This window comes from Cebidichthys violaceus, unplaced genomic scaffold, assembly GCF_023349555.1.
Source record: "Cebidichthys violaceus isolate CVI_PGR_0920_01 unplaced genomic scaffold, fCebVio1.0.p SCAF_23, whole genome shotgun sequence".
NCBI classification, from domain to species: Eukaryota; Metazoa; Chordata; class Actinopteri; order Perciformes; family Stichaeidae; genus Cebidichthys; species Cebidichthys violaceus.
Window position 1 is genome coordinate 9605897 of NW_027176406.1, and position 13990 is coordinate 9619886.

Consider the following 13990-nt stretch of genomic DNA (forward strand, 5'->3'; position numbering starts at 1 on the left):
ATGATGACACTTGTGTATCGCTGATGACAGCCGTCCACGCTGCTCGCCGTTGCTTGGAGACTCCGCAGCAGTGAGGCGTTTGGTCTCTCCGCAGTCACCGGGGGACCGTGAGCAAATGAAGCAGGTCAGAGGGTCACCCAGAACGACAGGCTGCGCCAAAAGACACTATTATTACACACTTAGAGACAAGCGGTGGCTATCACAGCCTCCTCCACCGGGATAAAAGGCAGTTTTGCTGTAAATGCTTCCAGGTGGAACATGATAATGAACACCGTCTGTCTCAACTAACACTGTGGGTTTTTATTTTTTTTAAAGCTAGCAAGATAATTTCTCTTTGATGATCAATTTCCCGGTTCAGTTAGCAACTGAAGGTGTTTACAAAAAGCACTTTTGTTTCACATTACATTCACTTTCTTAAAAAAGTGTGAGGCATCAGAGAGACGCTGTGGTGTTTCTCTCCAGCTCTCTCATTTTTACTCGCACAGACACATATTTTGTATAATTGGCCTCGAAATTAAATAAACTATCCAGACTCTCTCTGCTTCTGTTTTACACTCTTACACAAACACACACAAACGATTCTCTCAAAAGTCTTTTTTACCTCTTGCTCTTGCTTTAGACGTCTTCCCGTTTAGTGTGTTAAAACCCAGAGCTGTGTGAGCGTTGTCAGGGCTGAAAATGGGCCAGAATCCTGTCTAAAGTGGGGCACAGCGGTTTATAAAAAGCATGCCCATTTACTCAAGTATTTCACAGGGAAAAGGTTGATTAGGCCTTTGAGATGAATCAGGTTATTAGTGTTTTTTTTCCATCCTCAAACTGTGCTCTGTCATTTTTTAGTGAAACCATGAACACACATTTGTCTAATCAATAATATATATATAGTTAAAATGAAATTAAAAGGAAAACATAATATCAAACATTCATATCCAGCACACAATATGACTGCAGCCACTTAAAAAAAAAAAATCCCTTTTTCCCTCCCAGTGCCCCAGGACTTTGTTCAATTAACTCACCTGTTCACCCACCTGCATCATTATTAAACGGTCAGAGCGACCGACGTAGGATAAAGAGTGAGATAGTCCACACAGGACAGACGAGAGGGGAGGTGGACGGGTCAAACAAGCACAGGAGTTTTGTTCAGGAGACCGCTGTTAGTTTTCTGCGCGAAACTCAAAGTGAACGTCAGTCGTTAGTCACGGGACTCCTTTGTAGTGACGTGAGTCAGTCAAATTAACATCAGCCATGCTCTTTCCTTGAACCTGACTAAGTGGTTTTGTTGCCTAAACTTAACTTCCTGTGAAGATTATTTTGAAAATATATCAAAAACTGATGCTAGAGGGGAACATTCAGAAGGCCAATTCATTAAACAAGAATATTAAAAGTTCTAAAACTTGATGACTCTCTCTGCTTTGCTGAAGAGCATATTTATATGTTATGAAGTGAACGTCAAATTTTAGAGCTCCTGTGTCGAAGCCCTTTTTCTGTCTTTCTAAATCAGCAATCTAGATCAGCTGCCAGCACCAGGTGGGACCCTTGTCTCACGCCTCAACTGCTGATTGGCTGAGGAAGTAGATCAGCTCATTCAGATGACAACTAATAAAGGAAGACACCCCCCCCCCCCCCCCCCAGGAGTCCCCCTGGCACACAGCGACTGAGGCAATTGAGCTTGAAACGCACTGAATAACAAAAGGAGAAACAGAGAACGTTTCAGATAAATGATAGATTGATAACATCCGTATTTGGCAGGGCGATTGAATAGCACAGTCAAAACTTGAAGCCGGAAGTTTTCAGGAGACGTTGGAGTTAGAAGTGCACAACTGGCATGCTCACAATCAATATAGTGTGCCTACACTTTGAATGAAAGTGTCTGATCTTGACCCGACACCAGAATGGTCGAGTAAAAGGTGTAAAAGGTGTAAACAGACCCCGGTACATCTTCATATCATAGCTGAAATGGCCTCAGCTCACCGAAGGCAACTTGGGAGGGAGAGGAAGCGAGGAGAGAGGTAGAAACTAGGGCACTGTTATTTGGCCCCTTTTCACCAACCACAAGGCGCAAGGCAGAGAAACAGAAAGAAAGAGCTGTGGACGGGAGAGCAGGAGAGAGGAGAGGACGGCTCAAGTGTTGTGAAGCTACAGACGAGACGGGGGAACCTCTGGAGTCAACATCCGACATCAAGGATCTGAAGACAAACAAGACAACCTTGACTGTCCTACACAGTCTATAAACACACACACACACACACACACTATCATTTCACACACACACACACACACACACACACACACGTGCAAACACGGGCACGTGCACGCACGCACGTCCACAGCTTCGCGCACACATCGAGCGGCGATATGTTTGAGGAGCAGGCGACCAGGGTCAAGATCACGTCTGTGGTGATCGTGGTGGGCATGTCGTCGATGCTGGCGGCGGTGGTGACTGACCACTGGGCCGTGCTCAGCCCCCGGGTGGAGAAGCTCAACGCCACCTGCGAGGCGGCCCACTTCGGCCTCTGGAGGCTCTGCAAGAAGAGCATCTTCATCGTCGAGGAGGACCCTCAGGGCAAAGGCTGCGGCCCCATCAGCTTACCTGGAGGTAAGGAGCCTTTTGTTCTCACTGTTGTGAATGAATGAGAACCTGCTGTTTGAAGATGTTTGTGTTGTTGTGCTCAAGGTTCCCGTCAAGGTGATACACATTTTATAATATATTCCGACACTATTTGTTGTCAAAGTGAATTTGTTGCGTGGTTGCTGACTAACAGCTCTCTTGGCTTGAACTAATCCTGGATGTTCAGTCCCTGTGAGTAGTTTTCTTCTGCCATATTTAGAGGCACAAGGAATGAAAAAAAAGTATATTGTTGGAACCAGTTAAGACATTTCTATACTTTCAGTATGTAAACATCGGTGGATTTAAAGAGGGGGTTGGAGTTGAGTGTCTGTACATATAAGAGCCATTTTGCTCAACCTTATCTTCCACCCTGTGTAACAGTTCTATGAACGGCTTCTCACTGAAACCATCATCATCTTCCTCAGAGAAAGTCTCTGAAGAGACCACCTATTAAGCACAGGCGAACAGCTGAAGTCAAGTGCGTAATGGAAGAGCATCGCTGCTGTACTTCACAGTTAACACGGCAAAAACATGAATCTCTTCCCTCTGGGCTGGTGGATGAGAAATACAATCCATTTTACCTGTGTTACGTCATACTCTCCGACTCTATAAATACTAGAATGTATAGATGCTATTTAACTTACTCCATCTCTTGTTCAGTCTGGCTCAACATGTCGGAGCAGATCTCAGGTTGGCTTTGAGGAAATCAAGACTGTCCACGGAGCAGTTTTTAGGGAATCAACCTAATTAAAGCCGTGTTTTCTGAAGCCACAGATAAACCTTAGTTTGGCATGTACCAGGTGGGAGAGGCTGCTTGATCTTCAAGCAAGTCCGTTTTGGAAGTGATTTCCTTTCTTTGCGTAACATTGCATAGAGTAAGTGATTCCAAAAAAAGCAACAAAAAAACAACATTCTGTCTTGTATTCAAACGTCTGCTTCTCCAAAATAGCCTATTTGAACAGGGGATATAAGCAGCATCTCGCTGGCCTCTGGCTGTGTGTGCGTGCCTTGCAGCCTAACGCAGAGATTTCCCTCTGACTCTATCATTGACTGAGCCTCTGGCTCCAGCACCTCAGGATCAGTACAGGCCCTAATGAAGTGTGGCTTCCTGCTCCAGCTCATGAGTTAAAGTACACCTGGGAGACTCAGGACAGATGAAGGGGACTGGGGAAGAAATCAGAAGTCTGTGTAGGTGGATAGAGGCAGGGATGCCTCTATTGATGGGAAAAAGAGAGCACTTTCATAGTATCCATAGGAGGAGGCGGAGGTGATACTGTAATAAGATGTTGAAGGGAGGGCGGAGAGGCTGACAGACAAGAGTAGTGACAGCTGCCGGTTATAAGAATGTGACTCACAGAGGGCCTCCAGAACACCTTCTATCTTTTTCCCCAATGGACAAGTCTCCAGGTATATTGTAGCTGACAGACTCACAACTCAAATATGATAAACGATCCAGTAAAAACCCCCACAGCATGACAGCAGCAGTAAAATTGTGTCAGAATAACTGTGAAGAATCACAACTTGCTTCCTTTGCGGTACTCGATACGATCTGGAATGGACAATAATGACGAGGGAGAGAGGAGCCATCTGGCAGAATAAACTTGTCGGCGGCTCACCTGTCTTTGCTTCCAGCGGCGAAGGACTTCAGCCCCCAGTGTGCTGCCACCTGCCAGAGTGTGTGTGCGGCAACAAATATCAGCTGTTTTAACAGAGACCCAGTTGGTTACATTCCCACAAATAAACTTTGATTATGAGCGAAAATGAGTCATTCTTTCATATTACCTGAACATGTCGGAAATGTGGATCTATGAGTGTGGATCCTCGTCCTCTGTGCTGTCTTTACGTCAGTATGACAATGGATGAGATGCTGATTGGTGCTTTAGAAAATGAGTTTAATGAATTCTTCACCAGGCGAAGTTGATTGTTTTATAGTGACCAAGAAAAGGCGTCTGCAGGTTTCTTCTCAACATGTGTTTTCTCTACTGGCACCCAGTTGGTCAATCCGGTGGCTGTGGTTTGACAGCAGAGAGCACCACAGAGAAAGGAAACCACTCTCTGGCTGCAGCCATTTGCTTTCTCCTTGATGGAGTGCTATTAGGACTGGCAGCATGTCTGAGTGCCAAAGCCTCGGCTTTTAAATGCAATTTCTCATGTATAATAATGTTTCACATGTGGTAAATTCACAGATGGGTTTTTTTTTTATTAAGAAAAGCCAGCCAACCTCTAGCAGCAGAGTTAACACTACATGATGGCGAGGTCTACAACATGGAGTCAGTTTGACTAGTGCTGGCACAAAATATGATCAACTTCTACTCTTACTGGTATTTTATCGGATACTGGAGACAAAGAGAATATAACTGGCAACTTTAGAGTCTAATGGAGTGGCTGGCCGGCTAACAGCACCACACCAGCGTTACTTTATCTGCTTCTCGATTTAATGTGCGTCGTAGGTGAAGTGTTTAGCACATAAGCAAAGCACAATGTGTTAAAAAAAACAACCTGAGTTGATCGAGAGTGCACCATAACAGAAAACATCCCGGGTGAACAGTATACCCAAGCAAGCAGCGTTGATATGACTCAATAACACACATTTGCATTTTCCCAAACAGAGGGGGAGTTAGTCGTCCAATCAGTTTTTCATATAGGCACAATTACACTGCTTTTGTGAAGGAGTTGCATAACAACATCAGCAAAGCGGTGAACCCAAATTACTTTTGAAATGAGCTTCCCTCAAATGATGCACGACGGCTTGAGTGCTGTAAAAATTAAACAAAACTTTTATGGATCGCATTATGCTGCTCGGGTGGCAAATTAAGAGCTTAAATTGTGCTTCTATGGGCATGTGTGTGTTCCTACACATGTGTGTGTTCCTACATATGTGTGTGCAAAGATGAAGGATAGGAGTTTGTTATCAGGGATGTTTTAGAGCTTCCAGTCCTACAGTTGTGAAGAGATTACAACTGGAGCACTTTTACCTTCAAATAAACCGTCCTCTGCTTCTTTCGATGACACACTGCCGGCGCCCTAAATTCATACTCTCAAAAAGCCCAGATGTCACCTTGAGCCACCATTTTCACTTTCTAGACGCCCAGTCACTTTCCTCACTAGTCTGCCAGCTTTGGGTGCAGAGCCAAAACTGCGGAGGTGTGGCGCTGATTTGGCATTCAGAAAACAAGTGTAAGGTTCAATATTTGAATGAATCACTCCCCATTATGTAAATGTGAGGTTTATAAAGGGAACAACATATTCAGATACAACATCAGCGACAGACTGAGATGCTCTGATGTAGTTTGTGGTGGCTATGATGGCGACAGACTAACTTTACTGTTTTACATTTCACAATAAAAGGTCGCGAGGACGCTCCTCTGCTGCCGTGTCCCAGTTATCAGACCTCTCAGTGGAAAAGCCATTCAAATACCAGCATCACCCGTCCTATTCACATTGACCCAGAAATAGTCGGTCATTCTGCATCGCCTAAAAAAACACATCTTCTCTAACACTCCTGCAAATGATATAAAGGCTAATTTCAAGACTAAATGTGAAGTAGCATTATAGGTAAACACATGGAAATACTATACTGGAAAAAACAATTGTGAAAGGACAAGGACAACCATGAGAAAACTAGACTGAGAGAAGAATTACCAGTCAAAATTGAGGTGTAAGAGAGAGACAGGTTTAATGACAGGTGGAAGAGGATGATGGTAAAGGAGAAGCTGAGAGGAGGGTGGTAGTGGAAAGAGGCAAAGCTAAAATGACAGGCGGTGCCTCGCTCTAATCACTCTCCCCCACTGGAACTAAATCTCCCAATTAGCCTGACTGCAAGGTCAATGATACGCACTCAGATGTTCTCCTCCTCGGCGAATGTCCACCATTGAAAGTTACAAGCCAGGTTTTTTACTTTCAGTAGAAAATGTGAGTGTAGTTGCACTTGTTCTATGTTAAACTTCTCCAGCATAATGTGATATTAAGACAGAACTTGGCAACAAAGTTTGGCCAAGCATAAATAGACCATAAAGCGGGTTATGCTTCAGGGCGTGGCTACCTCGTGATTGACAGGACACAATCACAGCGTGGTTCGGTCAGTGAGTTGTCCGCGTTTTTAGTTTTACAACTTTAACCCTTTCGCAGTGTGTTTTCAATTCATAAAAGTCAATTATAACATTTTGGTCACCTGAAAATGTCTTACTTAGCATTTGGTTTTATTTAACTCCACCCTCTCGTGTCACTTCTGGTTCCAAAGAAAACAAGATGGCGACAGCCATAATAACTTGAGTCTTATAAATGGCGGCCCACACACCAATGTGTGATGTCACGTCATCCATTTCTATACAATCTAGGGACTACAGTTAGCAAAATCACCAAAATCAAGGTTTTGGATTTCTCCATAATTACTAAGAAATTTGAGGTAAATCGGACCGCCAGTCTTACTGTGAACAGGTACCATGCTAGAATAGAAAGCTTTACAGGTGTAGTGTCAGCAACTAAGGGGGAGGTGGGACTCCAATGGTCAACTACTCAACCTAAGAAAATCAGGAACTATTACTATCATTTTGATTCTCTGCTCTTATTCTCAGGCTTTTCAAGCTTCCTTTGTACACACCAAAGGCCTTTCTGTCTTGACTTTGTGCAGTGAGCAGATATTAATCTTCATAGAAACTGGAGTAAATCTTATAGCTACACCCAAACACATATTGGCTTAGATTAGTTTAGTCCCAGAGGTATAGGCAGCTAATGAGAGAAGACTAATGAAAATTATATATTTGCAGATCCAAGCTGCCCTGCGACCCCGCCTCCGATTCTCCCCACCGCCAGCCAGTCCATCCCCTCAATCACACACACACACACACACACACACACACACACACACACACACACACACACACACACACACACACACACACACACACATGCATGCACACACTCCTCTTGATATGCCTTTGTAAACAGATAGGGCTAGCCAAGATCTGCAGCAGCCTGTTGCTAGGTTACCTCTTTAGTGATTCTTTCTCATCCTGTTTAACAAACAGCTCCTCTGTTGCCTGGTACACACACACACATAGCATATGCACACACATACAGACACGAACACACACATTGTCCGTCTCTGTGTGGACAGAGAGAGCACATGTCTGCTTTATGGGTTTAATCTCAGCGAGAATTGTAGGGCAGAGGAAAGACGGGACTCTCACTTGGCCTTTACCTCCTCTCCACCCGCCCCTCTCAGCCCAGCTGCCCTCAGAGACAGCAAATAGAGAGATGGATGTGCGGGCAATGAATGCGCCCAGGGATCGTTTTTCTGTATGAGGCTGTATTGAAGATTGTGGTCAAAGGACTAAAGAGTTTTTGGAAGCAAAGTGCAGAAATGGATCATTCCTGTGTAGAAATAGATGTAGGCCGACAGTGACGGATTTGAGTTTAAGACGTTTTACTTTAGGATAACAGCAAGTCACACAAGAACACTGCGGTTTTGTGGGCGGTGTTGACCGGATCAAACAGAGGCAAAGAGGAACTGCAACAGTTGTGCATACTGATACTCAAGAAATGAAAAAGAAATGCGGCTTTATGTTGAACAACACATAACACTCTATACCTCTAGCATAGCAAGTGCAAAACAAACCAAGTGCAGAACAACCAAAGAAGCAGAGGTTTGCGTGCATCGACCCTGGTGAAGTGTCCATGAACTGGAGGAGTGGATGAAAATTGGGCCCACAAAACTAATTCCAAAGAAATGTCTGAAGTCTTACCATTTGTGAGGTTATAAGTGGTTGAACAAAGCAACTTTTTCAATTCTTTCAGTTTGTGAACTTATAAAACATAATGTTTATGAAGATCTTTTACAACATGAATAACTTAGCTGAAAGTTAAATTTGTTATTTAAACTAGTAAACGGCAAGTTCCAGTCTTTTTTTTCGCTCCTGTGTGTTTCATTAATGTATGTGTGTCTGATAGCTTTCTAATAGGATCCACACGTCGATTGGCATTGCAAGCACACAGGGCTGCGAAGACAACCTGAGCCACCTCCTCTCTTCCCCCCTACCCTCTATCTCACCCTTTTCTCTCCCTCCCTGTCTTACCCTGCAGCTAAAAACTGTTCCTACTTCAAACACTTTACCTCGGGGGAAGAAGCAGAAGTTTTTGAAGTCAAGACCCAGAAAGGTGGGTGCACTCCTCACTGCCACCAAGACGACAAGTTACAACAGATCCTGTTTTTTCAGACCTAACTGTTTGTAAGAAAGGTGTAAAAGGTGTACAGTAAATCACAACACATTTAGTCTTAGTCTTAGAACTAATTTTGTCAGCAATCACTTTTTACTAAGTGTTAATCCTGTGTCAAATGTTTCCATCAGATTATGGTCCAGCCAAAACAATAATCAGTCAAACGTATTTCACATATAATCATTATCTGATTTTAAAAAAGCAGCTTTGTGGGGATGGGCATTTCCAGAAAAATTATATCAAAAAAATCACTGGAAACAATAATGTTTTGAAGATTGTTGGTATTGTTAAAAAAATGGTATATTGCTGATCCCCAGCATGAAGAGACTTAGACACACACACACCCCCACAGACCAAGAGTCCTCTAACAGACTCACACAGCAGAGACTTAAGTGTAAGGTTATTTTCAGCTGGTGATACTCCACAGATGGGGTGCTGAGATGGAATAGGATGCTCCGAGGAGTATTTCTATCACAGCTGGAGTGTTGGAGAGAAGTAAAGACTAGATTATCTTTATCGGGAAACAGATAGGAGTGGAGGCGGGTGGGAGGAAGAGAGAGATGCTCTTATCATCTTGTTATAAGCCGGTAGCATCTTATCTGTCATGCAAATGGCAATATTGCCAGTTAGGATAAATTAGCGTTGTTTTTAAAGTGAGGCTAATTTAAAGGCTAATTATCTGTGTCATAACTCGCCCGAGTGCAATATTGAAACCATTATTCTGTAAACCAGACTGCAACCTCCATTCTGCTCCTACCCACACTCTCAATTTTTAATTGCTACTTTGCCATCTCTCCTCCCATCACTCTTGCCTCCTCATTGTCTTCTCTCTCTCCCTCCTTGCTTCCCTTCACTGTCTCTTTCCTACTCCTTTCCTCTTTTCTGCATCTCTCCTCAGAGTACAATATCTCAGCAGCAGCCATCGCCATCTTCAGTCTGTTCTTCATGATCCTGGGCACCGTCTGTGTCGTCTTCTCCTTCGGGAAGGGACGGGACTACCTGCTCCGGCCTGCTGGGATGTTTTTCGCCTTCGCAGGTCAGACAGTGTGGCAGATAATGTGAATCACAGACCAGGTTCTGTCCGGTGCTCTTGTCTCTTGTGTTACAGCTCAACTTGAAATGAGGTGTGTCAGTGTCATCACCTTTTTCTTTTGTGATGAATACTACTTATGCAGCTAATTAAAAAGAGTCGACGCGCAGGTTTTTCATCACATATATCCGGAGGTGGCAAGTGCTGGGAGTGGATGTAGCTCTGTTGGAGTCAACTCCCATCTAGCATCGCATTTATTGTTACAAAGTCAAAATATAACCGCCAATCTTGCCGTGTAAATGGGGAACTGTAACAACACTTGATTATGTTGCCATGAATGTAAGCGAAGCATCTGCTTTTAACAACAACTCATTTTGTTTTCGTTTTGGCACGCAGGCCTTTGCATCATCATTTCTGTCGAAGTTATGCGCCAGTCTGTCAAGCGCATGATCGACAGTGATGAGACCATCTGGATTGAATACTACTACTCCTGGTCCTTCACCTGCGCCTGCGCCTCCTTCACCCTGCTCATCCTCAGTGGAGGCGCCCTGCTCCTCATCTCCATGCCCCACATGCCACGTAACCCCTGGGAGACCTGCATGGACGCGGAGCCTGACACCTTGGAGTAGCCGCAGGGGATTGCCTGGTTAAAGTGACAAAGATGCAAATGGTTTTGCATCTTTTAGCCCTTTCATTGCATATCCTATCTCACATATTTATCTTTACTGCAAGCCATTTCCCAAAGCATTCAAACATTTTTCCAACCTTCCATGCCCATGATTTTAGATTAGCTTAGTAAAATATTATTATCATCTTGGAGAGACTAGTGATAGTTAACCAGCCACAGCAAAAACAATGAAGTTCACGTTATCTTCGCAGTTACAAGCAGGAATTGCTTTGTTTAAAAGCTGAGGAATGATTCGTCCTTAGATTTAAGTCATCTGTCGAGCAGCACCTTTTTTACAACAAGAATTTACTTAACTTACCGTATCATTTTTTTTTATAATGTCCATGTGTGCTTTTTAATTGCAATACTGTGTCTTAAGTTTAGGATGTTGGAGCATTCCACAAGCACTTGAACACACCACACACCAAGCGGGCCCTGCTTGTAACTGTCATCACAGAGCTCCTGTTTGGAGCTAGGTTAAAGATAACATTGAAGAAAGAGTGGTAAGAGTACGCCAGATTTAAAACATAATCCAAGTGCTGCCCTCTCTTTTCCAATGAAAGTAGCTAGAGCCACTCGATCCAAAAGACGCTAAATCTGGCGAGAAAGTCGTCAAGTCAGCAACACTGACAACCCGTCCCTTCAGGCCTCCCTCCAAAGCCACTCCCCCAAAATGATCATCATGAATGTGAACAACGGACATTATAGAATGAGTGTACAGGTCGAATGCATGCAGTTAGGTAGCAGGTAGGTAGGCCGTTCAATCTTTTCACGTAGGCCGAATTCATTATGTTTTGTGATTGCTGTGGGGATATAAGGAGGATTTCAACAAATATAACAAAAATAAATTGTAAAATATATTATCTTCCATCGCTTTAAGTTTTTTTGCTAATGATTTAGATACTGTAATAAAATTAATTGCCACCAGTTAATGCATAAAAGTCAAGAAAAGGTAAAATTGAAAAGTGCCATATTTAAGGGTTTTGACACATTTTACGATACAAAGAACGCCACAGTGTTTGACAATCATGTTCAAAAATATAACTGATACAACGTCTGAACTGTCCAACTGCAGCTACTGTATGTCTGTCACTCACAAGAAAGTAAAATGATTTTCAGATGCTGTTTTATACTGGACTAGACTAGAAAACAAACAAAAAACTAAAACTACAGTATGACAACAAGCAGGTCAGACAGGATTGGACCCGAAGAATTATATACAAAAGAAGAAAATGTACCACACTAAACGAGATCGCGACAGGGACCCATTGCACTGTAACGCGTTCTTTAAAGTGAAGTGAGTCGTTATAACGAGCTGCAGTCACTGCAGCAGCCTCGTCTTTCCTCCAAGGACCTACAATCAATCAATCCCACTAAGCGTCTAGAGAGAGACTAATGCCTGAGACTCCCTATTTGACATCAGTCATTCATTTCAGGTCGATGTTCAAGACCCCAACGCATGGTCTAATTGTGCATGTGTCCAGCTAAATACCAGTAACCTAGTGACTTGGTGTTACTTCCAAAACCAGCGGCATTTCATCATTTGTGGGATAACAGGTTAACGTGCTAGAAGTGAACAGGTTTGGGTTTGGGAAAGTTTACACTCCAGCAATCCCAGCAAAACTTGTTGCCAGAGACAACGTTACATCCTCCAATCACATTCTCATCCTCACAACTTGTAGCATTAACAGTGAAACAAAGGTAAAACATTGAGAATATGAATAATAATGCATGAATTCAACATCTTGCTTGTCGGTAAGCTCTGCAGCTGAACACTGTTTCTTTATTTCCATGTGCTCCACATGATGACTTTTCTGGTTCATGAAGCTTCAGCTTCAGTTTTTTAGCACATTATCATGAATGTAGTCAGTAATAAAGATAGGACAAAAATCCAGCTGAAGACAATATGAAGCTACGGTTAGCTTAATTAGCTAGCCAACGTCATGCTAAAATCAGCAACAGTTGCCAATTTGGCCGACAACATTGACAACCAAAAAGCCTGTTTTTGTCTAAAATCAAAGTCTGGACCATTGTTGTGAAAAATGACTCTGAATTTTGACGTTAATCTTGTAAATCTGCAATAGTTGTTATTGTAAAGTGAATGTGGACAGCTTGACAACCATAGCAACAGTAACTAATAGGGGGCGTGGCTTAGCAAATGGTGAATTGAAACTTTGCTACATAATTGTGAGTTGTGAAACATACTTCACATGTAATATATCATAAACAACCTCAGACAACTCCTTTCATAAAGATGTTTTCAATGCTGTATTAAATTGTGTTGTGCCATATATGCCTAAAGTTAAAATATATAGGATAAGTATGATGCAGATGACTTTTTCATTTAAGCACATATGATTGTAAAATGTTACCTTAAAGCTTGAAGATGTTACTGTTCTGTAGACAAATATGTTGTTGCTGTCAGAAACAAAAAAAAAACTATTCCCAACGACAGACTTTCTTTTTAGTGGCTTTTTAATTCTTTTCATTTTCAAATCATCATCTTTTTAATAAAAAGACACAAATCACCTGACGGCACTCATTTTTATTTGTCTTTTTTCCTGCGTAGATTTCCTACAGGGGTCGTATATTGTTAGCAAAACAACCATCTACGTCTGTCTTGTTATTTTGAGTCACTCTGGCCCTGAAGTCATTCAGCTGGTGCAGGTGCAGTGGAATTGAAGTTCTCTAAATGACGTTTCACAGATGAACACAACAAAGAATGATTACATTTCCTCTGAGGTACTTCTTTTTCATTTTTCTTACTGCAATCACAAAAGTTACCTGGTCGTTACAATATGTGTGTGTGTGTGTGTGAGTGAGTGAGTGAGTGAGTGAGTGAGTGAGTGAGTGAGAGAAAGAGAGAGTCAATGGACGTACAGTACATCTATTCAGTCTTTTCTTTACTGAGAATTCAACCATCCTTGTGTCGCCACTCACACACTCAAAGATTCACACAGTCACACGCTCACAGACTCACGCACTCACAGACTCACGCACTCACAGACTCACGCACTCACAGACTCACAGACTCACACGCTCACACACTCACACACTCACAGACTCACACGCTCACACACTCACAGACTCACACGCTCACACACTCACAGACTCACACACTCACGCACTCACAGACTCACACACTCACGCACTCACACATTCACACACTCACAGACTCACGCACTCACAGACTCACACATTCACAGACTCACACACTCACAGACTCACGCACTCACACGCTCACACACTCACAGACTCACACACTCACAGACTCACGCACTCACAGACTCACACATTCACAGACTCACACACTCACAGACTCACGCACTCACACATTCACACACTCACAGAGCCACTCCGGTCTTGGAATCTCTCAACCAGGAAATGTGGTGGAATTGAGAGACAACCCTATTGGAAATGCTCCAGAGGCCTTACACACTGCAGGTCAGGGCTTTTCAGGGGCGCGTGTCAT

The 13990-nt window shown here is 43.1% G+C and overlaps 1 protein-coding gene across 1 annotated transcript; it reads left to right on the top strand.

Moving 5' to 3' along the window:
- The first annotated feature begins 1968 nt into the window (after window positions 1-1968).
- cacng1b (calcium channel, voltage-dependent, gamma subunit 1b) lies at window positions 1969-13029 on the top strand. The gene is made up of 4 exons (XM_068719178.1): window positions 1969-2593; window positions 8687-8761; window positions 9720-9857; window positions 10248-13029. Exons 1-4 carry the CDS (start codon window positions 2353-2355, stop codon window positions 10478-10480), a joined length of 687 nt encoding a protein of 228 aa, XP_068575279.1. The 5' UTR covers window positions 1969-2352; the 3' UTR covers window positions 10481-13029.
- Window positions 13030-13990: the final 961 nt, after the last annotated feature.